The sequence below is a fragment of the Scyliorhinus torazame genome, chromosome 9 (genome assembly GCF_047496885.1).
Source record: "Scyliorhinus torazame isolate Kashiwa2021f chromosome 9, sScyTor2.1, whole genome shotgun sequence".
Classification (NCBI taxonomy): domain Eukaryota; kingdom Metazoa; phylum Chordata; class Chondrichthyes; order Carcharhiniformes; family Scyliorhinidae; genus Scyliorhinus; species Scyliorhinus torazame.
This window is the reverse complement of record NC_092715.1, coordinates 119,781,413-119,806,102: the sequence shown is the minus strand read 5'-3', so window position 1 is coordinate 119,806,102 and position 24,690 is coordinate 119,781,413. Positions and strand designations below refer to the sequence as shown.

The following is a 24,690-nucleotide window of genomic DNA, read 5'->3' as shown; positions in this document are numbered from 1 at the left end:
GAAAACAAAGGTAGTTTTAAGTGGATTTAAATTAATGTTTATATGTCTGATAGGATAAAATCTATAATTAGTTTCATGCGGGGGTGGGATGGGGGGGGGGGAGGGGGGGGGGAGCGAGACGACATCTCTCCACTCTGTCAGAAGAAAGACGTTAAAGTCCAGATAACCAAGGAATTGGGACATAAAAAATGTTTAAGACACCTGAAGTTAACAGAACAGAGACCCAAGTTATTGATTAGAAGAATTCAAGGAAGAGTAAACAAATTGTTCTGAGTTAAAGAGACAATTGCAGCAACTAGATTTAAAGTGGGTCAGCAGACTGGAGTTGTCCGATGCCATTTTAATACAGCCTGGGAATTGAGTTAAAGCAATTGTGAGCAGTTTGCACAGCAGTCAAGAAAAATAATTCCTAAAAGGTTGGTGTAAAATCCTAGACTGGATTTACTGTTAAAAGTGGAGTGGAAGCTTTGTTTAAAAGTCTCATTTGGAAAACCTGGTCCGGATTTCTGAATACAAACCGCTATGGGAAAGCATAATTATGAGCAAAGACTGTGTTCTGGGACTGCAGTTTGGGGTTGAGTGTTTTTGCCCACTGTCATCTTGTATGCTTAAGGTTATTTGTGTTAATGAAACCATTGTAGATTAATATGCACTTTGTAATCCATGTTAATCTTCAAATCTGTGTATTTGTTAATCTAAGGGAGGAGTAAAGGAGTATTGTATTCTAATCCAAATTTTTCATGTTTGGTACATTTTTCTTCTTGTTAAAACATACTGGCGGTCCTGTGACTCTGTTCCTCCGCATGTCTTTTAAGCCAGGGTTCCATTCTGGGATCTTCCTGTCAAGTTATAACATCAATTGGAATCATAATTATTTTTCTAAAATTTAAAAACTAACTTGTTTAGTCAATTGCAAGTTGGCATTTAAATTCTAATCATGAAATAGCAAAACATCTGGTCCTTGGCCAGATATCATGTTGCTTATTTTTTACAAGGGGGTCAGTCAGTTAGCTCAGTTGGCTGGACGGCTGATATGTGATGCAAAGCGATGCCAGTAGCACACGTTCAATTCAAATACCAGCCAAGGTTATTCAGGAAGGCCCTACCTTCTCAATCTTGCCCCTTGCCTGAGGAGTGATGACCCTCAGGTTAAATCACCAGCAGTCAGCTCTCAAAGGGGAGAGCAGCATTTGGTTCTCTGGGACTGTGGTGACATTTACATTTATTATTTGTAATAAAATCTCTATCTAAGCAGCCTTGTGGAAGAAGAAGAAATAAAATGCTTTAAAATTATGCTATTTGTTAAACAGATTAATTAAACATAATTTTGCTTTTTAATAATAATGCCGGAAAGAGGTTGTGCCAAATAGAATCTTAAGATTGCATTATAAGTTGCTGCAGTGATCAAATTTGATTGCCAATATCACCAGTCAAGATTTAGTCAAGATTTTTCCAAAATTGCTCTGAATTGCTTTTAATGCAGTTCATTCAACATGTATAGAAAACAATTCTTGAACGCAAGGTTTAAAAAAAAATGCATTTTATTTTCTGAAGTCACAAACTGGTGTTTCTCGCACAAGCCACAGGTACTGGAAGAGCAGTGAGGGTAATTTTTTTTAAATCACAAATTTCAATACTACACCATAAAATGATTGTTTTCTGCTGAACAAACAAAAAAGCAATCTTAATTAAGTTCTGTTCAAATTACTAGAGAATCCAGCAATTCCAATTATTCATTGGAGAAAACAGCTTTGAATTAACGGGGTGGAATTGGGCCACATCTTTTCTAGTTACAATTTCCACATTAGAAAGGTGCAGTTTTTGACCCTAGTTTATTTTCTAGCTTCCAGTTGCTTGCACAAGTATACATGTATAATATAATGGTGGGTTCCCCAATCATCATTGCCTGCAGAAGGGGTAGAGATGTTTTCCCCCCAATTATGGGGCAATTTAGCATGGTCATCTTTAGGTTGTGAGGGTGAGACCCACGCAGACACCGGGAGAACAGAAGGGGTAGAGATGATGACTGCAGGTGATCGGTAGGTTTTAAAAGTAGATGTGTGATTGCATAAGTCTAGATTGTTTACACTTGTTGGTAGATTACACCTATTGTCCCGTATGAGGATAATTAGGTCCTTACGACTAAGGAATAGCCAAACATAAATTCAATTCTTGCCTGCCCTTCCTCCACTGAAAATTGTACCGTAAGAAGTCTAACAACACCAGGTTAAAGTCCAACAGGTTTGTTTTAAACACTAGCTTTCAGAGCACTGCTCCTTCCTCAGGGGAATGAAGAGGTATGTTCCAGAAACCTCTTCATTCACCCGAGGAAGGAGCAGTGCTCCGAAAGCTAGTGTTTGAAACAAACCTGTTGGACTTTAACCTGGTGTTGTAAGATTTCTTTCTGTGCTCACCCCAGTCCAACGCCGGCATCTCCACATCACTGAAAACTGACAGAGGGACAGCGAGATGAACTAGCCCTTCATGTTCTATAGACATCAGCCTTGTTGAGTAATTGTTATGGCAATTTGTCCTCTAGACTCTGGCTTGCTAAATGTTAAACAAGTGAATAAGGCATCCATTGTGGTTGTACAGCTAATAAACATTTGATTATGTAAGGAGTAGACCTAGTATTGACCCTAAGTTTAAGGTTGCACTACAATGAAAAGTCATGAACTAGACTGGCTTGGTAATAAACCACTTGTTTCATTTTAGAGATAATTTTCAACACCGAACACATCATGCTCAGAAAATGGACTGAATGCAGAGTAAAGCTCTGCTCCCTCTAGCCTGCCACATGTCTGCTTTCAGAAAGCCAGGTCCTCATCCCCAAAGTGTACTACTGCTAATTCATGAATTCTTGAAGTTTGCCAAGCATTCAGAAGTTAGTACCAACTTTGCAAATTAATTTTGTATTAATTTTTGAAAAATCAGGAATTCTTAAATAGACAAGTTGGTCGAGCCGGCAACTAGGTTGCAGATGAAGTTCAATAAAGTGTGAGTTGATGCATTTTGGTAGGAAGAACATGAATAGACAATATAAAATAAGGGGTAAAATTCTAAAAGGAGTGCAGGAGCAGACGAACTAAGGAGTATATATGCATAGATCATTGAAGGTGGCAAGATAGTGGAGAGAGCAGTTTATAGTATATAGTATATAGTATTCTAGGGGTTATTAATAGGGGCATAGAGTACAAGAGCAAGGAGGTTTTTCTGAACTTTTACGAGGTACTAGTTAGACCTTGGCTGGAATATTGTTTGCAGATCTGGGTGCCACACTGTAGGATGAATATGAACATGTTGGAGAGAGTGCAGTTGAGGTTTACAAGAATGGTTCCAGGAATGTGAAACTTTAGTTATGAGGATGGATTGGCGAGGTTGGGACAGTTCTCCTTGGAGAGAAGAATGCCAATAGGAGATTATGTTCAAAGAGGGGACTGGACAGAGTATATAGTGAGAAACCATTCCCCTCTTAAAAGGAGCAAGAGGAAACAGATTTAAGGTGATTTGCAAATGTAGTATGAGAAAAATATTCATACAAGTGGTTTGAGTCTGGAATGCACTGCCTGAAAGTGTGATGGAGGCAGATTCAATTTAGGTGTTCAGAGTGCATTAGGTGATTACTTGCATAGAAACAACATGCAGGATAATGGCACTAAATCATGATGTTCGTTTGGCAAGCCAGTGCAGACATGATATGCCAATGACCATTTTTATGGGCAGCACGGTAGCACAGTGGTTAGCACTGTTGCTTCACAGCGCTAGGGACCCGGGTTCAATTCCCGGCTTGTATCACTATCTGTGCGGAGTCCGCATGTTCTCCCCCGTCTGTGTGAGTTTCCTCCGACTGCTCCGGATTCCTCCCACAAGTCCCGAAAGACGTACTTGTTAGGTGAATTGGACATTCTGAATTACCCGTGCAGGTGCCGGAGTGTGGCGACTGGGGGATTTTCACAGTAACTTCAATGCAGTGTTAATGTAAGCCTAGTTGTGACTAATAAAGATTATTATTATGACTCCCTTCTGTCCCCTAACAATTGTGCATTTAAAATTTTAAAAAATTTAACAATTATGCATTTTACATGCCTGCCTTCAAGCTCATTAAATGACCAACAGGAAGTATTTTGGATTTCCAGCATCTGTAGTACTTTGCTTTTTGTAAAAGGCAAAGAGAATGATGGAGGAATTCTGGCATGAGCTAAATAGCCACCTTCTCTGCTGTTATGATTCTTGATAAGTAGTTTGCCTAAGTGTTGTTAGTTCTAAGCAGACAACGTGATGTTCTTCACAGTAAAATGAAAGTCGGACATAAAATTGGCCTCAATGGGCTGATTGTCAACTGCAATAATATAAAGGACATCTATTAATCAACTTATTTGTAAAACTAATCTGCATGTTTGTTTATATACGGTATCACATGGCCAAAAATAGAAATGTATTCAAATCACATGGTGACCATTCATCATTTTAAAAATGTTTTTCGTGGTATTTTCAATTTTACATAGTGAAACTTTTGTGTCCAACTTTTACAATTTAAACAGTTTCTTATGTACATCTTTCTTGATATATCTTCTCACACACACACACACTCACTCTCTCTCTCTCTCTCTCTCTCTCTCTCTCTCTCTCTCTCTCTCTCTCTCTCTCTCTCTCTCTCTCTCTCTTTTCCTCCCCCTACCCCCCCACCTACCCTCTTCTGCACTGGCTGTTCTGTCGCTGAGCTCCTGTTCTCACCATTTCTCCCTTTTTGTTCCAGGCCTGCCTTGTGGGTTTTTTTTAGGGGGGCTTCCTGTCCCCTTCCCCATGTGTAGCTCTGGCTGTTCCGATACCTCGAAGATTGCCATTCTCGGGCATGGCTCCACCCTCACCCCCACAACCTTGGACGTTGCCTCGAAGAAATCTGTCCAGAACCCTACCAGTCTGGGGCAAGCCCAGAATATGTGGCCATGGTTGGCCGGGCCTCCCTGGCACCATTCACATTTATCTTCCACCTCCAGGAAGAACCTATTCATTTGGGTTCTGGTCAGGTGCGCTCTGTGCACCACTTTAAACTGCATGATCCGCATCCCGCCGGGCTGGGTATCAGTGATATCGCGGCCTGGGTTAGCATAGGGGGCAGGGTGCTAGTCTGCGAACATATCCCTTAGGTGTGGGGCCAGGGCCGGCGCACGTTTTGCACATCAAGTCTGCAGGGAACCCGTCGGGTTCTCCATGATTTCTCCCAGATCTATTGGTGCTTCCAGTTTCCCCCCACCTGTCCTCCCCCACAACTGGCATGTCCAGTCCATCGGGGAACTGTTTCACCCCCACGTTCCCGTCGAGGGGCTCGGAGGTGTACAGCCCTCTTTTGCCTCCGTTACCAATCTGCCTCTGCTGTATTTTATATGCGTTATCTCTCTCATGGCTGCCTGCTTTCTCAGCTGGTGAGCCAGTAGATGACCAGCCTTTTCTCTGTGCTCGTCAAAGTTCCCCTGTGTCTAGTGGAGTTGATTTACTGCTTTCCCTGTGGAAAGCAGGTTAAAGTCCATTTGTAGCTTTTTCCTCTCCTCCAGAAGCTCCATGGTTGTGGCCTTGGAGTATTTTCTGTCAACCTCCAGGATGGAGTTGGTCAGTTGATTTTTTTAATATAGATTTAGAGTACCTAATTATTATTTTTCCAATTAAGGCACAATTTAGTGTGGCAAATTCACTTACTCTGCACATCTTTGGGTTGTGGGGGTGAAACCCACGCAGACACTGGGAGAAAGTGCAAACTCCACACAGACAGTGGCCCGGGTGTCAATCAGTTGTTGCCTGGCCTCCTTCTCTTCCTGTCTCTGTGAACCTTGTAGGCTAGAATTTCTGTCCTGATCACAGCCTTCAGTGCCTCCAGAACGTGGAAGGTGAGACTTCCCTGTTCTGGTTATTAGTAGCGTACCCGCATATGGCCTATGATGTTTTCTGGCAGAAGGCCTCGATGGACAAGAGGTCCATGTCCAGCCTCCATGTGGGGAGCTGGGCATGGCTTGTCTTCAACCTCACATCCATGTAGTGTGGAGCGTGGTTGGAGATGACTCTTGCGGAGTATTCTGCTCTTGCTATTCCTGGAAGTACTGATTTCCCTACTGCCAATAAGTCGATCCGGATATTTACCTTGTGGACCAGTGAGAAGAACGAGAGTTCCCTCTCACCGGGGTGCAGAAACTGCCATGGATCCATGAATGTTCCCAGCTCACTAGCCATGCCTGTCTTTTTTCCTTATTCTGGGGTTTGATTGGTCAGTCAGCGGGTCCTGCACGCAGTTAAAGTCGCCCCCCATAATAAGTTGATGTGTGTCAATGTCGAGGATTTCTGCCATTGTCTTCTTTATAAAGTCCGTGTCGTCCCAGTTGGGCATGTACACATTTACCAGTACTACCGGTGCCCCGTCTAGGACATCGCTCACCATTACTTACCGTCGCCCTTGGTCCGTGACCATCCTTGTCTCTGTGAACTTCACCCTCTTGCTAATCAGTATGGCTACTCCCCTAGCCCTCGTCCTGTAGCATGAATGGTACGTCTGTCCCACTCAGCCCTTTCTTACCTGTAGTCGGTCCTTCTCCCTCAAGTGTATCTCGTGCAGGAAGATTATGTCGGCCTTCAGGCTTCTTAAGCGGGCGAAGACTCAGGATCTATTCTCTCTCTCTGACACACACCGAGGGTGCATTGACACACCTCAGGGCTTCATCCCCATAGTCAGGCCTCCAACTCCCCACCCAGCTCTTCTTCCCACTTTCTCTTTACCCCCCCCCCCCCCCCTCCTATCGGGGCTCTCGCCCATTCCATCAGTTCCTCTGAAACCTTCCCCTCCCCTACTCCTATTCTCGACACCACCTTATCCTGTAGCCCCTGGGACGGCAGGTGCGGGAAGGTCGAAACCTGCCTCTGCACAAAGTCCCTACTTGCAGATACCGGAACCCAGTCCCACCGGGCAGCCCAAACTCATTCATAAATTTCGGAAGAGTCAATGACCCCGCTCCAGCAGCACCTTCTTCACACAGGGTTTTACCCACCCAAACAAATCACGAGATTTTAAAGAACGTCTTGGGGATAAAAATTGGAAGGCTCTGAAAGAAAAACGGAAACCTCGGGAGGACCATAATTTTCACTGTCTGTACCTGCCCCTCCAATGACAGCGGGAGCGCACCCCACCTCCGAAAGCCCCCCTCATCTGAAAGCCCCCTTCATCTATTCTATCAGCCAACCCAACTTCAGCTTGTGCAGGTGCTCCCATTCCCGTGCCACCTGGATACCCAAATACTGAAAGCTCCTTCCAACCACCTTGAACGACATCTCCCCCAATCCCTTCTCCTGCACCTCGCCTGAATCACAAAGACCTCGCTCTTGCCCACATTCAAGTTATACCCCGAAAACCGACCGAATTCCTTTAATAACCACCCCCCCCCCCGCCCACCAATACTATCCCCTGCCAGACCCCCAACGTTCTCCGCGTCATTGCCAACGGCTATATAGCCAGGGCAAACAGCAGTAGGGAAAGTGGGCACCCCTGCCTCGTTTCCTGATACAGCCTAAAATAGCCTGAACTCACCCAATTCGTCTGCACACTTGCCACCGGTGCCTTATACAACAACCGGATCCAATCCACAAATCCCTGCCCGAACCCAAACTGCCCCAGGACCTCACATGGGTATTCTGACCCCACTCGATTTAAAGGCCTTCTCTGCATCCATGGCAACCACCACCTCTACCCCGTCCCTCTGGAGACACCATGATCACATTAAGTAACCGTTTGATGGTGGGGCGGGGACACTCCCAGCTCGTTTGCTTCATTAAAAAGGTTTTCCAGCAGTGGTCCCAATCCCGCACCCCCCCCCCTTCCCCTGAGAACATCTTGTAGAGTTCCACCAGATGCCCGTGTGGACCCGGGGCCTTACCCGATTGCATCACCTCCAGCCCCCCCACTACTTCTACCAGCCTAATTGGGGCACCCAGGTCCTCCAAAAACTCCTCATCCACCTTTGGGAGCTCCAACCCCCCTAGAAACTGTCTGAACCCCTCCACCCTTGCAATAGAAGTCCCTAAACAGGCCATTCACCCCGTCAGGTCGAAGACCACCCTCCCTCCTGTGTCCTTCACTTTCCCAATCTCCCTCGCCGCCTCCTGCTTCCTTAACTGGTGTGTTAGCATCCTGCTCGCCTTTTCCCCATACTCCTACCGCCCTTCTCAACTGACCCACCGCCTTTCCCGTAGATAATAGCCCAAACTCCATCTGCAACATCTGCCGCTCCTTTAGCAGTCCCGCCTCCGGGGCATCTGCATATCTCCTGTCCACCTGCAGGATTTCCTCCACTAACCTTTCCATCTCCGCCCGATCCGCTTTCTCCCTATGTGCCCAAATCGAAATAAACTCTCCCCTGACCATTGCCATTAGTGCCTCCCATACCATACCTACCGAGATCTCCCCCGTGTCATTAATCTCCACATATCCCTGGATATTCTTCCTCGCCCGCTCACACACCACTTCTTCCGCCAACAGTCCCATGTTGAGCCTTCATTGCGGGCACTGGGTCCCCCTTTTACTCACTCGTAGGCCTACCCAGTGCGGGGCATGGTCCGACACCACTGTTGCCGAATACTCAACATCAACCATTCCCGCCAGCAACGTCCTATCAAAAACAAGTACCCCTTGTGCACATGGGAGAAGAATGAAAATTCTTTCACCCCCAGCCTCTCAAATCTCCACGGGTCCACCCCCTACTTGCTCCATGAACCTCCAGAACTCCTTAGCTGTTGCCGACACCCTCCTCGAGCTCGACCGATCCAGTCTTAGATCCAGGACTGACTATACTTCCCACTTTAAACGCCACCCACTTATTGATCAAGATAATTAAACGATGGGAGCCCAAGTTTTAGAGTGCAATCCCGAGTGAAACACTTGCCCTACCCATCCCTTCCTCAATCTAGTCTGGTCCCCCACCTTCAGGATCGCCCCTGCTTCACTTCCGTGAATTTGCCTGCCCAGCTAGCCGGGCAGCCTCTGCCCATGGCGCCTAGCCTCCTACCCTCACTGATTCCCCCTCCCTGTCCAACCAACCTGCTAGTGCAAACAAAAACAACCCCACCCCAAGCCCATTCAAAGGGATCAACCCCCCCCCCCCCCCACCTTCCAACAAAGAACAGAAACAAACCTGAAGCAAAACAATGGCCCCAAATGCAAATGCAAGACAGCTCCAAAGCATCTCCACCAAAGTTCAATGTCCTCCTTCTCCTGCCAGTTCATTGTCTGTGATAAATCCCATTGCCTGCTCCGACGTACTGAAATATAGTTCCCGGCCTTCATAGGTCACCCACAAACGTGCCGGGTACAGCATCCCGAACTTCACCCCCTTGGAGAGGGCCGCCAAGGCCTTATTGAAGCTCGCTCTCCTCTTGACCAGCTCTGCACCAGGTCCGATAAAAGTTCACTGCCCTCCCAGGTGCAGTACCTAGTCTGCCTGTCCGACCTCATGATCCCCTCCTTGTCCAGGAAACAGTGCAATCACACCACCATCGCCCTCAGCGGCTTGTTCTTCTGGGGCTTCCCCACTGACACCCTATGATCTCGATCCACTTCCAGAGGTCGTGCGAATGCTCCCTCTCCTAGCAGCTTCTCCAGCATCCTCTCCACAGCTGGCGTCAGCTCCCTCGCGTCCCTCCGGCAGGGCCACAATCCTAATATTCTGCCTCCATGATCAGTTTTCCAGGACCTCCACTTTCTCCTGGAGTCGCCTCTGCTGATTCCGCATCAGCCCCATCTCCACTGCCATCGAGGCGAACTGCTCCTTATGTTCCCCCGCCACCTTCTCCATCTTCTGTATCGCCCGGGCCTCCAGCCCGTCTCCACGCGGTCGATCACCGCATTAATCGAATTCATCGCCTGGGGCAGGTCCTCCAGATTCTCCTTGCGTTGCTCGTTCAGGAAGCCCGCTAGCTGCTCAGTTGACCACTGAGCCGGCTGGGCTGTTCCCTAACCCTCCACCATCTCCACGTGTGTTGCAGACGCAGCACCAGCTTTTACACTCTGTTCCCCTCTTGCAACCGCTTTTGGCCCTCGGCTCCATGCACCAGTGGATCACTCTCTTCTTCTAGCACCTTTTTTCCTCCTCACATCTACCCGTTGACAAACCGGGGAAAAGGACCGAAAAAACCGCCACGAGCGGGAGCCATCAAATGTGCAACCACTCACACCATGGCTGCCACCGGACGTTCAGCTCCTTCTTTAGGAAGGTCCTCCATTCCTCTTCTGCTGGTGTGGGGGTGCCTGGTGCTCGGGTCGACGGTCTCCCCCTTTCTCGGTCTCCCCCTTTCTTGGGAGGCCTGTGCCTCCTCAACTCGTGGGTCTGCCAGTTCGTCTGCTCATTATTCCTGGTCCTTTCCGCCACTCCTGCCATCTCTTTGGCCTCTTGAGCTCCCATTTGCTGGCATTTATTCCCTGTTGTTCCTTTTCATCCGTTGGGGTTGTTTTGTTATGGTTTTCCGACCCAAATTCGTCTAAAAGTGTCTGTTTTGGTTCTGGTTGGGTGGAAAACCACCTGATGTGTGTCCGCTCAGCACAACATCGTCACCAGGAGTCATGGTGACCATTCATAATCAGAATTTGTTGATTGTATCAAACAGTCTACTGTTTATTTGAAGTAGAATCATTTGATTTTTACTTGGAAAAAGGTCTTAAGTTTTAGCTAATAAAGTAGTACTACAGGGAAGACTCTCAAAATCATATTTTATAACTAGTGTTGCCCCAGTGAAAAAGATTATTGTCCTCTGTGTAATGGGGTGAATACAGCCACTGGCCCATTGTATTGCCCCAAACTAACACATTGTGATGTGTAAGCATTGCATGTTGCATTTAACACTTGTTGATCATTAGAGCTGTCTGCATTTAAAACTTAGATTAAGGTACCACGTGGTGTGATGTACTAAAAGGTCACCTTTTCAGTTACATAGAAAACATCAACAAATCATGGTTTGTGCTGATTTGAGGTAATTGCAGCTGTGCTGGCTCTGTAATACCCTCATGCCAAGGATGAGAAAAATAAGTTGAAGTACCGCTCCTGATTGCATAATATGCACATGATGAGATCAGGATTGAGTGACAGTGGCATTGAGGTCAACTCTGATATCTTCTGTTGTCAAACATTCAGTTGGAGCCCAGTAGTTATAAAGAAGGACCATATTGGCAAAATATTCAAAGTTGCTGCCGCAGAACTACAGTCTAGCAGGAATTGGGATGAAAATATTTTTTTTAAACACAACTATGTAACCCATTTGTACTGTCCTGGTGGTAGTTTTCTACATTTCAGTTTGACCAGCAAAATAGGTTAAGCACACTTTCTCAAAACTGATTCAATACATGATATCAGGAGATAATTGCCTTACATTTCTTGGGCAATCCAAACAACATGTAAAGCCTCATTTATGCCATAACCATTTTTGAAGAACATTATCTTTATAATTCTCTGCACCTTTATTTTCTGTTGCAGTACTTGTTCAGACTCTGAGTATGTTAAATTGAAAATCTGTTCACTTTGTACTCTTGACATATTTTGTAAATTTACTCCCCTGCAGAATCAAGGCCATCGAAAGCCCTGATAAAGCTGATGACACAATATGGCTGATGTACTGGGTGGTATATGGTCTCTTTAGTGTAGCTGAATTCTTTGCTGACATCTTCTTTTCCTGGTTTCCCTTCTATTATATCTTCAAGGTAAGTCAAAATGAGTTTATAATGGATTAGTGTTTTAATGTGCAGTAAAGTTGGAGAAAACGTGTTGCATCTACCTTTGAGCATAACTGATTCTTCTTGCAATTAACTACTAAGGCTGCTCTGGTCTGAAATTAATAGGACACCAGATTCCATTATCTACTTGGTTGCAGTTGATCTATTTTGGCATAAAATATCAAATACTCGTGTGGGGTATTCTTTTTTAAAATGTTTTTATTCTCCATTTTCACACTTTCCTTCAAATTTACACCCCACCCACAGACAGTAAATGGTAACAAATACAAAATCAATCCCCTTAACAATAACAGCAATCTCATCCTCCCACCATTCCAAACAAGGGCCCACCTGTCAATATGTGCATCCAATAAAACAAACCCTCCCACGGTGGAAACAAAAAACAAAGGAGAAAAAGAAAAAGGAGCCCGGGACCGCCCATGGTCACCATTGACCTATAGAGTCCACCCCCACCCACCCACTCAACGCCCTCCAACCTCCGAAAGAGTGCCGTACATGATGCCCAAGAGTTGTAAACCCCCCCCCCCCCCCCCCACCAACTTCTCCCGTCCACTGCCTCCCGTAAAACTCCTCCCCTCCTCCCCCCAACCTCTGTTCCTTCCCCCCAACTTTCCACCCCGGCTAGGCCACTCGGACCCTGTTCTGCCAGGCTCTGATGGCCACAGCCCCTCCCGGGTGGAGGCCCCCGCCCGGGTCCCTCTTTCCCCCTTGCCCGGCCCTAGGAAAGCCGAGAAATCCCCTTTTAGCACGCAAAATCCGCATGTCCACCTACACCCCAACGAGCCCTCATTTCGAGTGAAAGTCCCATCACTTCCCTTGTCCAAATATATACAACATTGGCTCCTTTAGCCCATAAACCCGCACGCAGTGAAACAAAAGAGAAAATACAGTTCTGAGGTTACATCGGCACATGGCCATTCCTCAATGGCCTGCCTCCTCGCCAGCTCCACCGTAAAGTCCTCGTATACACGGATACCAGCTCCAGCTCACTGCACCACCCGCTTCTGCTTGGCCCAGCACAGGACCTTCTCCTTCGCACTGTACCTCCGGAAGCACAGAGTCACTATCCTTGGCGGCTCACTCGCCTTTGGTACAGGCCTCCACGACCGGTGAGCCCGATCCAGCTCATATCGGGAGGGGTCCTCCCCCTCCCCCAGTAGTTTTGCCAGCATCGCGGCAAAATACTCAGTCGGCCTCGGTCCTTCAACTCCTTCGGGCAGCCCCACAATCCTCAAATTCTGTCGCCTGGATCTGTTTTCCAGGTCTTCCATTTTTCCTCGCAGATCCTTGTTAATCTCCGTCACCTTCCGCATCTCCTTCCTCATCGAGGTAAGTTGATCACCGTGCTGCAATAATGTCTCCTCCACTTCCTTCAGCGCCTCCCCTTGCTCCCGCACCTCCGCTACCGCGCTCGCCACTGCCGTCGTCACCAGGGAAATCGCCTCCTCCACCAACGCACTCAAAACCTCCCTCATCTCCTTCCTCATTGTCTCCATGTATTTTGTAAACTGCCTTTAGAATTCACCTTCGTTATTTCTTCAGCCGTAAGCAATGCAGACTCCCCTGGTGTTCCAGCCTCCATTTTCCTTGGTGACCCTGTGGTGATCTTTCCACTCCCCAACGGACCTTCAGCTGTTTTTTTTACGGCCGTTTCTTTGCTCACCCTCGACATTTTTCTTTATTGTCCCTTCACTGTGCCTCCTCTGTGCCTTCTCCCTGCTTTTGCCACCTGCGTGGACCCTGGGACCGGGCTTAAAGCCCCGAAAATGCCGTTCCCGAACGGGAGCCCTCCATTGTGCGGCTGCCTCCCGCCAGCTGTCACCAGAAGAACATGTGTGAGGTATTCTAGCTTTGCATTATAATGGCCAAAAAGATTGGAAGCTAAAATTATTCAAATCTAGTTAATGGAAGGGAAGTTGTATAGTTTTTGTATTAAAGTTTTGCATGTGCATGCAAATTCCCTTTTTTCAAATGAAAAGGTTTGAAAATTTGTCTTTTTCAGTTGCAAGATTACATAATCATCAGACATCTTTTCCCTTTTCACTTCCTCACAATTCTGTAGACTATCAGTCATAAGCAAACAATCTGTTTCAGTCAGGAGGCCAGGATCATCAAATTGTAGATTACTGCAAAACCGTAGTTATTTTGGACACACAATTTAAGCAATGTCTGCCAGTTGATTTATCTCAGCACTCCATAGTTGACACTTAATGTCTTCTGAAGTGGTTTCATCTCATCGTTCAGTGTAAAAAAAAAAACAATTGCCACCTATAATAGGTAATGCATTCTTATCAGTATTCATGTACTGCGATCAAATATTTGTTTCAATGTTGTTGTGGGAAAAGTAAGATTCTATAGTTCAGTGAAGTTAATTATTTTGTGACTGCATTCCAACTGTTGGGATAGTAATTTGAGTTTCGTATGGGTCGGGGATGTTCTTGGGAGGAAGAGAAGCCGGTAGACATCGCCATAAAATTCAGTTTGCCTGTTTGAATCTTCACTAACAAAAACAACAGCTTTGATTTATATATGGCTCCTGGGATCAGGCACTTCAGTTAATAAGGTGGACTGTTTTCCTTGGAGAAAATAATTTGATAGAGGTATTCAGAATCATGAGCATCTGGATAGAGTGGATAGAGAGAACATGTTCCCACTCATGAACGTTTTGAGCATGTGAAGCCACAGATTTGAAGTAATTAGTAAAAGAACCAATATGAAGAAAACGTTGAAAAACATTATCATATAGTGTGTAGTTAGGGTCTGGAGTCCACTGCCTGAGTGTGGCGAAACATTTAGAAGGGAATTAGACTGTTATCTGAAGAGAAGAGCAGGCAGGAGAATAGAAGTCGGTGAGTTGCTCATTTGGAGACCCCGTGTGAACACGATGGGAGAAATGGCCGCTTCCTGTGCTGTACCGATTCTGTGATAGCACCTTTTATGTCATAGAATATCTCTAGGTGCTTCACGGCAGCAATATGATGCAAAACGTCACCAAGCCACATCAGGGGATATTAGACCATCTAACCAAAAGCTTGGTCAAAGAGATGATTTGTAAGGAAGTGGAAAGTGTGATGGAGAGGCAGAGAGGTGTCACGAATTCCAGAGTTTAATGCCTTGATAACTGAAGGTGGAACCACCAACAGTGGAATGATTCAACTCGGGGAAGCTCAAGAAAGGGTGAGGGCAGATATCTTGGAGGGTTGTGAGGCTGGAGGCATTTGCAAGTAGAGAGGGATGATGCCATGATTTGAAAACAAGGATGAGAATTTTGAGATCAAGACATTGTTTGACTGGGCGCAACTGTAAGTCCGTGAGCACAGGGTTGAAAGGGGCATGGTCTTGGTGCAAGGTAAGATGTGGGGCAGCACGGTAGCATTGTGGATAGCACCATTGCTTCACAGCTCCAGGGTCCCAGGTTTGATTCCGGCTTGGGTCACTGTCCGTGCGGAGTCTGCACATCCTCCCCGTGTGTGCGTGGGTTTCCTCCGGGTGTTCCGGTTTCCTCCCACAGTCCAAAGATGTGCAGGTTGGGTGGATTGGCCATGATAAATTGCCCTTAGTGTTGGGTGGGGTTGCTGGGTTATGGGGATAGGGTGGAGGTGTTGACCTTGGGTAGGGTGCTCTTTCCAAGAGCCGGTGCGTACTCGATGGGCCGAATGGCCTCCTTCTGCACTGTAAATTCTATGATAATCTATGATAAATTGCCCATAGTGTCCAAAATTGCCCTTAATGTTGGATGGGGTTATTGGATTATGGGGATAGGGTGGAAGTGTGGACCTTGGGTAGGGTGCTCTTTCCAAGAGCCGGTGCAGACTTGATGGGCCGAATGGCCTCCTTCTGCACTGTAAATTCTATGAAAGACGTGTGCAGCAATTTTGGCTGACCTCAAGTTTATGGAGAATACAAGAAACCAGCAAGGAGTGCATTGCAATAGTCAATTTTTGAACCTTCATATTACAAAACTAGACTGAATTGGGGATTAAACTTTGAGTAAGTTACCAGCATACTTTTCTTTCTGATATTTCTTCTCCTACCCTGTTACCCCCTTTCCAAAATATATTGAGTAATGAACTTTTCTATTGGGCTCAGATGTGTGGTTACAACATCATTTTTAGTTGCTTCCCTGCACATCTTTCCTCTGAATTTGTCCTGTTGAGCAGCTTCTTCCACTAAAATTTGTACATCTCACTTATTGGCATGTTCTGTAAATACCAAATGTTAAATTGGGTGTGGTGTTTTTAAAAACAAAGTACCCACTTTAAATGTAGATACATAATTCATTGTTAAATTTTGTTTGAACTTCTCCTCAGGAGACCAGTTAAGGATTGATAAATAAGCAAGCACAAAGAAAGGGATTTAGGTTCTTAATTCCTGTGCTAGACAGAAAAATGTAAAGAAAGCTAAATCTCAAGTTGCTTAAAATAAATCAAGTGTGGAATAGACCAGAGAAGTAACTGAGGAGGATTCTGGGAGGAGTTGGCTCGTTCACCACAATGGAGAAGGGGATCGCGGAGAACCCAGTGTCAAAGAATGGTCAAGCCCCAAACATTACTGCAGTGTTTCCCTCCTACTCAAACCAAAAAGAGAGAGAGGATGTTAGATAATTGTGTGGCTTAGAAACGGCAGAGCTGACTTCTGGTGGAGGGGGATGAGCTGAGCGGACGCAGGAAAGGTGGCTCACCCTCTGGACATTTGGAATTTGGCACATTTAGCCCGAAAATACGCCACTCAGCTAGCAACCCCCCACCCGCCTCGAAGATCATCATTGATGCACCGAGATGCCCTCAAATCATCCAAGGGGCCGAGGAGATGTAAAACTAGAAGTTAGGAGAGGAAAGCCGGGGTGGCAGACACGCAGAGTGAGGTAGAGCTGGACATAGCTGACCGAGCAGGGTCGCCGACACTCAGGCTGGACTACCCGCCAAAAGCCAGTGGATGGAGCTCCCAGCGCAGGAGCTCCTGAAGCACAGGGATGCGATCAAGCTTGAAATGATGGCAGCGGCCTTCAAGGACGCGTTGGAAAAAACGAGGCGGCGATTGGAGGTGCAGGAAGTGACGGTGCGGGAGCTCAAAAAGGCAGCGACCGACTTAAGGGGACTGAATCGCCTCATTAGGAGTGGAGGTGGCAAGGTTGGTGGCGACCCAGGGAATGCTCAAGGGAAAAGTGGAGGACCAAGAGAACCAATCGCGTCGCCAGAACCTCCGCGTTGTGGGCTTGCCGGAGGGCATCGGGGGCAGAAACCCAATGGAGTCTGTGGATCGGATACTGGGCAAGCTGGTCAGGGAGATAAACTTCCACAAGCCCCCAGAACTACAGGGCCTATAGGTCACTTCGGCCGAGGCCAAAACTAGGGGAGCAACCACGGGCCATCATTGCCAAGCCACACAGATTACAATATGGAGAGCGGATCCTGAACTGTGCAAGACGCACGCGGTCCTGTAATTGGAAAGGGTACTCGATCCATGTGTATCAGGACATAACAGACCTGGCCAAACGCCAAGCCGAATTCAACGCAGCCAAGGCTGTATAAAAGCAAGGTACGGTTTGGGATGCTGTACTCGCCCAAGCTGTAGGTAACCTTCCAGGGCAAGGAACATTATTTTAGCGCACCGACCGAAGCAGATGAGTTTGTGTGTAGGCATGGACTGGGACAGCAACAACAATGAGAAGGAACTTTGATGAACAAAGGGGGGGGGGGGGGGAGAAAGAGAGCTGCCGCACAGCTCTCTATGGAGAAGCAGTGTCTGGCAGAAGGGGGGGGGGATAAAACTCTAGGCGGGGGGAAACTGGGTGGGAGGGAGAGGCCCACAGGGAGAGGGAGATAAGAGGGGTAGATAGCACTGGGGGCAATTAGGGGGGGAGGTGGAGCAGAACGCTGGTTACGGCAGGTCGCACGTGGTGACAGTAGGAACGAGGGCATTGAAAATGGCTATCTTGAATGGTCCGCAAACAAAAGGGAACCCTGAAGTTAAGGGGCACATCCACATTGGAAATATGGCAACGATGGCCATCATGGATGGCCCCAAAACAAGGGAAACCCTGGACTGCAGGGACAGACCGATCCAGCCCCAAATCAGTGAAAGAGCCGAGCATGGCGAGGGAACTAAAATGCCTTTAAGGAGCAGATGGGGATGGTGGACCCATGGAGGTTCACACACCCAAGGGAAGAATTAACTTTTAACAGGCAACAAGTACAGATTGTGAGAATTTGAACACCTGCTCAAACCAGGATTAGGAAGATTGGAATGTGCGAACAGAAATAAACTGTACTTCCTCTAGTTTTTCTACCATTCAATTAGATCATGACTGGTCTGTATTTTAACTCTATCTACTCACCTTTGTTTTATAATCCTTAAAACACTCAACAAAAGTTATCAGTTTCAGTTTGGCAACGGGACAGCATGGTGGTGCAATGGTTGGCACTGCTGCCTTATGGCACTGAGGACCCGGGAACGATCCCAACACCGGGTCACTGTTTGCATGGAGTTTGCACATTCTCCCCGTGTTTGCGTGGGTCTCGTCCCCACAACCCAAAAATGTGCAGGGCAGGTGGATTGGTCATGCTAAATTGCCCCTTAATTGGAAAAAAGAATTGGGTACTCTAAATTTAAAGTTTCAGTTTGGAAATTCCCTGTTAACCCCAAACTTTAATGGTTGTTTGTTGGAAGGGGTTCACTATCTCCACCATCCCATTAGAATGGCAGGGGGTTGGAAAGCTAAGCAGAGTGACAAGGCTAAGAGAAACAAGGACAGTAATAAGAACAGTAAAATGCAAAAACGGTGTTCAATGTAATCAAGGGCGAGAGGCAAAGAGGGCCACGCAGACACTGGGAGAATGTGCAAACTCCACATGGAAAGTGACCCGGGGCTGGGATCGAACCCAGGTCCTCCATGCCATAGGCAGCAGTGCTAACCACCGTGCCGCCCTATGAGAGGGTGGACTTGTAACTGGATTTGAACCCAAAATCCTGTCACAATTACTTCTCACATAAAGCTGCTGGCTGCATGAAAACACAGCAGTAAAAATTACTGCTTAACCATGTAGAAAGCTAGGGAGGGATATATAAAACAAAATCCTTCAACTAAAACTTTATCTTGAATTCTCTCTTGAGGCCTGAGCAGCAGAGCAGCATGATCCTGTGACGGGAAACAAGAAGGACCCAGAAATCCGGCGCTGAGACCGGACATACAAACTCTGCGACCCTTCTGACACCACGAATCATGACCCACACTTTGAAAAACCATGACTTCGGGAAGTATTTTGCAATGGCAGAGTAGAAGACACTTGATTATGAGTTGAGACACTTGGAACTTGCAACAGTTTAACTCCTTTTTAGCTTGGAATAGTTAATTTACGAGACCTATTGCTGATTCAGCAGGAACTGGAGGAACTTGGGCTACTGTAAACATTCCATTTTAAAGTGTATTTATAATTCCTGATGTCAGGTTTTGTTAATTGAAAAAATTATAAAAGGGATGGCTTGTACCTGCAGTGCCAGTTTTTTAAGTGCTGTGAATGGCTGTAATCTATTATAAGCCAGCCATTAAGTGGAATACCAGGAGTTGATACCACAAGTCGTTTATCCTGAAACATTGTGGCCACCTAGGCTTGACAGTAAATGCTATACATCATCAGGGAGGCAGAGTAACATGCTGGACATCAGAGGGCCAAGTGTTGCCTTCGTCCAATGCTGAAAGTGCCCTCCATCCAAAAATCCAAGCAGAAACTTTGGGTCTGTTGTCAAACTATCTATACTGTGACAATCATGCAATCGGGATATGCTAAGAAGATTGACAGAAGTGAAAACCAAAATGTATTGAAGCAGCCAAACCGCTTCCACTGTGAGTAGTAGGCCTTGTCCTGGTGAAGAGGGAATGTTGAACTTGCCTCAGCTTCCCTCATCCAAAGTTTTTGAGTGTGTGGTGCCAAGAAGAAAGCTGCGCAATCTCTGGTTGAGATGAAAATTGTGACTCCCTGCTTAGATTTCCATGCCTTTATTCCCCCTAAGCACTCAGTCCCCACCACCACTAGAACTTTACACTCTTTCTCTTCCACTTGTTCGGTTTTCCTCCTCTTCAACCCACCCCCTCCTCCATTAAGGAGGATGTATCTTTTGTAACAACAATGTATCGTTTAGTTTTATCTTTTTAAACAACAATGTATCATTTAGTTTTAAAATAAAATTATGTGTAAAACCACTAACTGATCTGGTGTCAGTTCCTGCTTTAGGGCAGATGTGTGTTATATATAATCAGTTCGGGAGGCCAGTAACATGGAGAACGACGTTTGCAACAAATATTCAGAGCTTGTTTTTATTTAAGTCAGTATGTAACTATAATCAAAATGCCCCATGTGATGACATTTGAAGCAACAATCGATGTAGAAATAAATCAAATAGGAATATCGTAGATAAATGTAGAATCTTAAACCGTTATTTTAATACATCTCTTTATCTGATCATATTTAGTGTGCGTTCCTGGTTTGGTGTATGGTCCCCATTTCAAATAATGGTTCTCAACTGATCTACAAGCGTTTTATCCGCCCTTTCTTTCTGAAGCATGAGGCTAAACTGGATGAGGTTGTGAAGAATCTTGGTGATCGGGCCACAGAAGCTGCAGATAGCCTTAAAGAAAATGGTAAGATAAATAACTTATTTCAGCTGTCGTAGATTCTTAATATAACTTGTATGTCAGAGTCTGTTGAGCAGATCTACTGAACTACACAACCTTCAAGTGTCCTCTGACTGATGAGATACATTTCTGTGTTTGTAGTTCCTGGAGAGTTGAGTACCCTAATTCAGAAGGAAAAGAGTCTCTCAGCAATCTCACCTCTCATCTAGGAGTGTGCTGGAATAATATCAGCATTAGCTTGGAAACAGATCAGCATCAGCAGAAATTGCAAACTAGTTGCCCTTGCTTATGTAATGGGGGGCATGGTTAGCATCAATCTGATTCAGCAATTAGCTGAGGAGTATGTGCACGGCCCAAGGGAACCCAAAGACAGAGATTGAAAAAGAACATGTTTCAGGCTATTTACACACAGCTCCCCTGCATAACAAATGTAACCTGGCATTTTAATGTTGCAATATTGGATGAAGCACTGCAGAGATGCTGGGTGGGATTCTCCATTGGCTGACGCCGAAATTGGGAAATGCGATTGGGCAGAGAATAGGTTCCAACTGCAAAATCATGGCGAGCTCCAATTTGACGCCAAATCACAATTCTCTGCCACCTCGACAGTGGCATCAATGGGGTCCAGAACGCACATACAGTAAACACCGTTTACATATCATTAGCGGGCCTGACCCAGTATTCTCCGGGGCCTCCGCAATTCTTTACCTCGGATGGGCCGAGTTCTCAATGGCGTGGTTCACTTGTGCCTTTAAAAATTGTGAAACCGGCGTCATGGCTGCTGAGGGAGAAGAGGGGGTACAGAAAGTGTTCAACATCGCCATAGTTTGCTGACAGTTATGCTGCTGGCTGGGGGGCTCCTGCCAGGGCTAGGGGGGAGTAGTAGGGCGTGGCCAGGAGTTGGGCTGTGGAGTTGGGTGGACAGGCACAAACAACATTGCTGCAGCTGGAAAGGCAGCCAGGCATCTGTGCAAGCCGATGACAGCCCACTGTGAACATAGGGCTACGGGTCGTATCAGTGTCCCGCCAGGACACTCCCCTAGGTACTCTTTGGCCCCAGCCGACCTTCAGCGGGATGGGCATGCTCCAGCGCAACCAGTGCCATCTTGTTGGCTGGGATGAGTGTGTGTGGGGATTGTAATGTGTATGTGCAGCTGCAGCTTGTCAGCCTCCCATGTGTCAATTACGCACCGTTTTTTGGGGGGAATTGATTGTGTTCCACGTGGCACCAGTGCTAGTCCCTCCGCAGTCGCTGAATCGGTCCAGGTTCGGCGCCAGTTTTGCTGTCGTAGAAGTCCATGAAACCTGTCCCGCGTCAACACTTAGTCTCAGGAACGGAGAATCCAGCCTGCTGTCTTTTATATAAGGCATTAAATTAAGGCTTTGTTTGGATGTAAAAGTGCTATTTTAGATGAACAAGGTAGTCCTGGCCACTATCACGAAAGTAGGTAATCTGGTCCATTATGAATCCAAGTTTGTTCTTTCTCACTTCAAGCCTTTTGCATCCAGACATATTACTAGGGTTCTTGTTTCATTGTACTATGGTTTGACACTGCAAGTTGCAGAGGAGTCATTTCAAGTTAACACTCATTCTCTGGGTAACTTTCTTGACTGTGCTTCGGTATCACCCCAAGGAGGCTGAGCTTGAAAATTGATGAAATGTTGAATCGTTTGCACAAGATTACATGCTTTATTCCAGGGCCTTATACTGAAGTTCTAATAGGTTGTGCAATATCTCTGTATGAAAATTAATTTCAAAAGATGGGTGTAAGGCACAGTAGCTAAGCGGCCAGGTTACCAATTTGATCCCTTGTCCATGCTGCGTTCATCAGATTCTGAATATTATTCAGTAGTTCTGTCTGGAAAGTGTTGAGTAAAGACAGGTCGATCCGATTTGAGTGTGATGGCACAATGCTAGAGCAGCTTGTAAATGTTTACTCTTCGGGCTTCCATTTGAGGGTGCTCCAACATAGAAACAATGCCTTGGGAGGTGCAAGGGAAGAAAGTTTTCAATGAAAGGGTGCAAACATTGTAATTGGTAAACCAGTGTTGTTGGTAGCATGGTAGCACCTAAACAATTAATTTGGGGCATTATCAGAATTTGTGTTTGGCTGGTATGATGGAAAGAAGAGGAATATTTGAAAGTACTGTCCACATTATGTTTTTGTCTTTCCAGCCAAGAAAGCAACAGCAAATATAATGTTCGAGGAGAAGAAGAGCACTTAAGCAGTGTCTGAGAAAGCTTGCTTTTATCTTCAGCTCCCTGGAATCCAGTGTGTTAAGATATTACTGTTGGAAAAAAAATTCAATGCACACTTTAAATGTATTTCTTATAACCTATATGCTGAATTTTACCAAAATCAAGAAAGTGGAATAAATGTATGGTACTCAATGTAATATTACAATCAGTGTTTAATTGCTTGTTGCAAATATTTCATGGACTGTTACTAATGATGCAGATGCAATTCTGAGAGTGGCGTTTTTCTGGTCTGTCTTGTTCTTTTATTGCCTGGTAAGTGTTCAATAAACTTCTAAAGTTGACTCGTCGCTTCTTTTGAATGGTTCATTCCCAAGTGTTTAGTGCATTTGCAGATAAACAAGGCTGTATCAGTTGGCTGCTTGAGGTAGAGATGTGATTTTTTTTTTTTTTAATGCTTTTGTCATCAATATATTTGGTTTCATCAAAGCCAGGCTAATGTTGGTCACTAGGCAAATAATGTCACTATATGGACAGGCCGAAGGAACCAGAAAATGGTATCGGTAAATTTTCATATGCCAATGGGATAGCAAATGATTGAAAACTAAAAGGAGATACAATTCCAAAAAATATTCCAATATAGTATTATTTAAGCAAAAAGGCCAACATGCATTTATATGGTGTCTTTAATACACAAAAATGCCCCACGGAGTTGTACAATGGTATATGTAAGAATCAAGATTAGTGAGATCTAAATGGTTGCGGTCACAGCTGTCAATAGTGAGGCAAAAAGTGGTGGTTGGGGGTTGCACTAGAGGCTGGAGTCCAGAATGGAGAGTTCAGTGGGGATTGTTAAATTACATGTTAGCGCAGGAAAGCATGAAGGGAGTGAAGTACAAGATTGAGAATGCTAAAGTAGATTAAAGAAGGAAAGGGAGGCAGGGATATCTAGGGAGGGGAATTCCAGAGCTTGAAACTGAGACAATGTTCAAGAAGCTGTAATTAGAGGAGCACCGATATCTTGGAGATTGTCGGGCTGGAAGAAATTAGAAATAAGCGAGACTCTGGAGGGATTTGAAAACAAGAATGAGAACTTTAAAATCAAACCAGATAAGGGCAGCAGAGTTTTGGATGGACAAGTTTGTGGAATGGAAGATGGGAGGCCACCCAGGAGACCATTGGAATTGTATTGAACTGATGCACACAATTATACTACCTCTTTAACTTTTAAGTAGATCCCACAATCATGAAACTCTTCTATTGGTCTGTAGTTGAGAGGTTTTGAATGTCTCTTCTGGTACTGTTTGAGTCATAGAGGTTTACAGCATGAAAACAGGCCCTTCAGCCCAACTTGTCCATGTCGCCTGGTTTTTAACACTAAGCTAGTCCTAATTGCCCGCATTTGGTCCATAAACCCTATATACCCAGCTTCTCCATATAACTGGCTAAATGCTTTTTAAAAAAACAAAATTGTACCTGTCTCTGGCAGCTCGTTCCAGACACTCCCCACCCTCTGTGAACAAATTGCCCCTCTGGACACTTTTGTATCTCTCCCCTCTTTACATTAAACCTATGTCCTCTAGTTTTAGATATCCCTACTTTTGGGAAAGACTATCTACCTTATCTATGCCCCTCATTTTATCGACCTCCATAAGATCACCCATAGTTGTCTTAGAGTAGATACTTTAAGGGTCCAGTGATTAATGCATCAGACAGGAGGGGCATTTGATGTGCAACAACACCCCCCCCCCCCCCCCCCCCCCCCCTTTGAGGAAATTAGTTCTCGAAGAATCTCGACAAGAGCATTATAAATAGTGAGAATCACCCCATATCTCAGAATTACTATTGGATGCGATCAGTGAAAAGGCTACAATCCCATAGATTCCGGACAAATCAGTCTTAACTTAATTTGTGTTTTTCTCCAAAATAACTTTAAACAGGAGCTTATAAGTCTAATTTTTGATGTTCTGGAATTGTATTTTAACACAAGTCTAACTTTGATTAAACATTTTTTAATATATATTTTTGAATGAATGAGCAAGGTACATTTCTGTACAGACAATAAATTAAAACAATTGAATAGTCATGCCTAAAGGTAAAAACAAC

At 45.5% G+C, this 24,690-nt stretch overlaps 1 protein-coding gene across 1 annotated transcript in view; it reads left to right on the top strand.

Annotated features, from left to right (window-relative positions):
- The window catches only part of reep5 (receptor accessory protein 5), a 56,440-nt gene extending 33,512 nt beyond the window's left edge, over nucleotides 1-22,928 (top strand). The window contains exons 3-5 of the mRNA XM_072516453.1: nucleotides 11,584-11,722; nucleotides 20,225-20,393; nucleotides 22,564-22,928. Coding sequence (XP_072372554.1) covers nucleotides 11,584-11,722; nucleotides 20,225-20,393; nucleotides 22,564-22,613 — 358 coding nt within the window. The 3' untranslated portion in view covers nucleotides 22,614-22,928. The remainder of the gene's footprint in view (nucleotides 1-11,583; nucleotides 11,723-20,224; nucleotides 20,394-22,563) is intronic.
- Nucleotides 22,929-24,690: the final 1,762 nt, after the last annotated feature.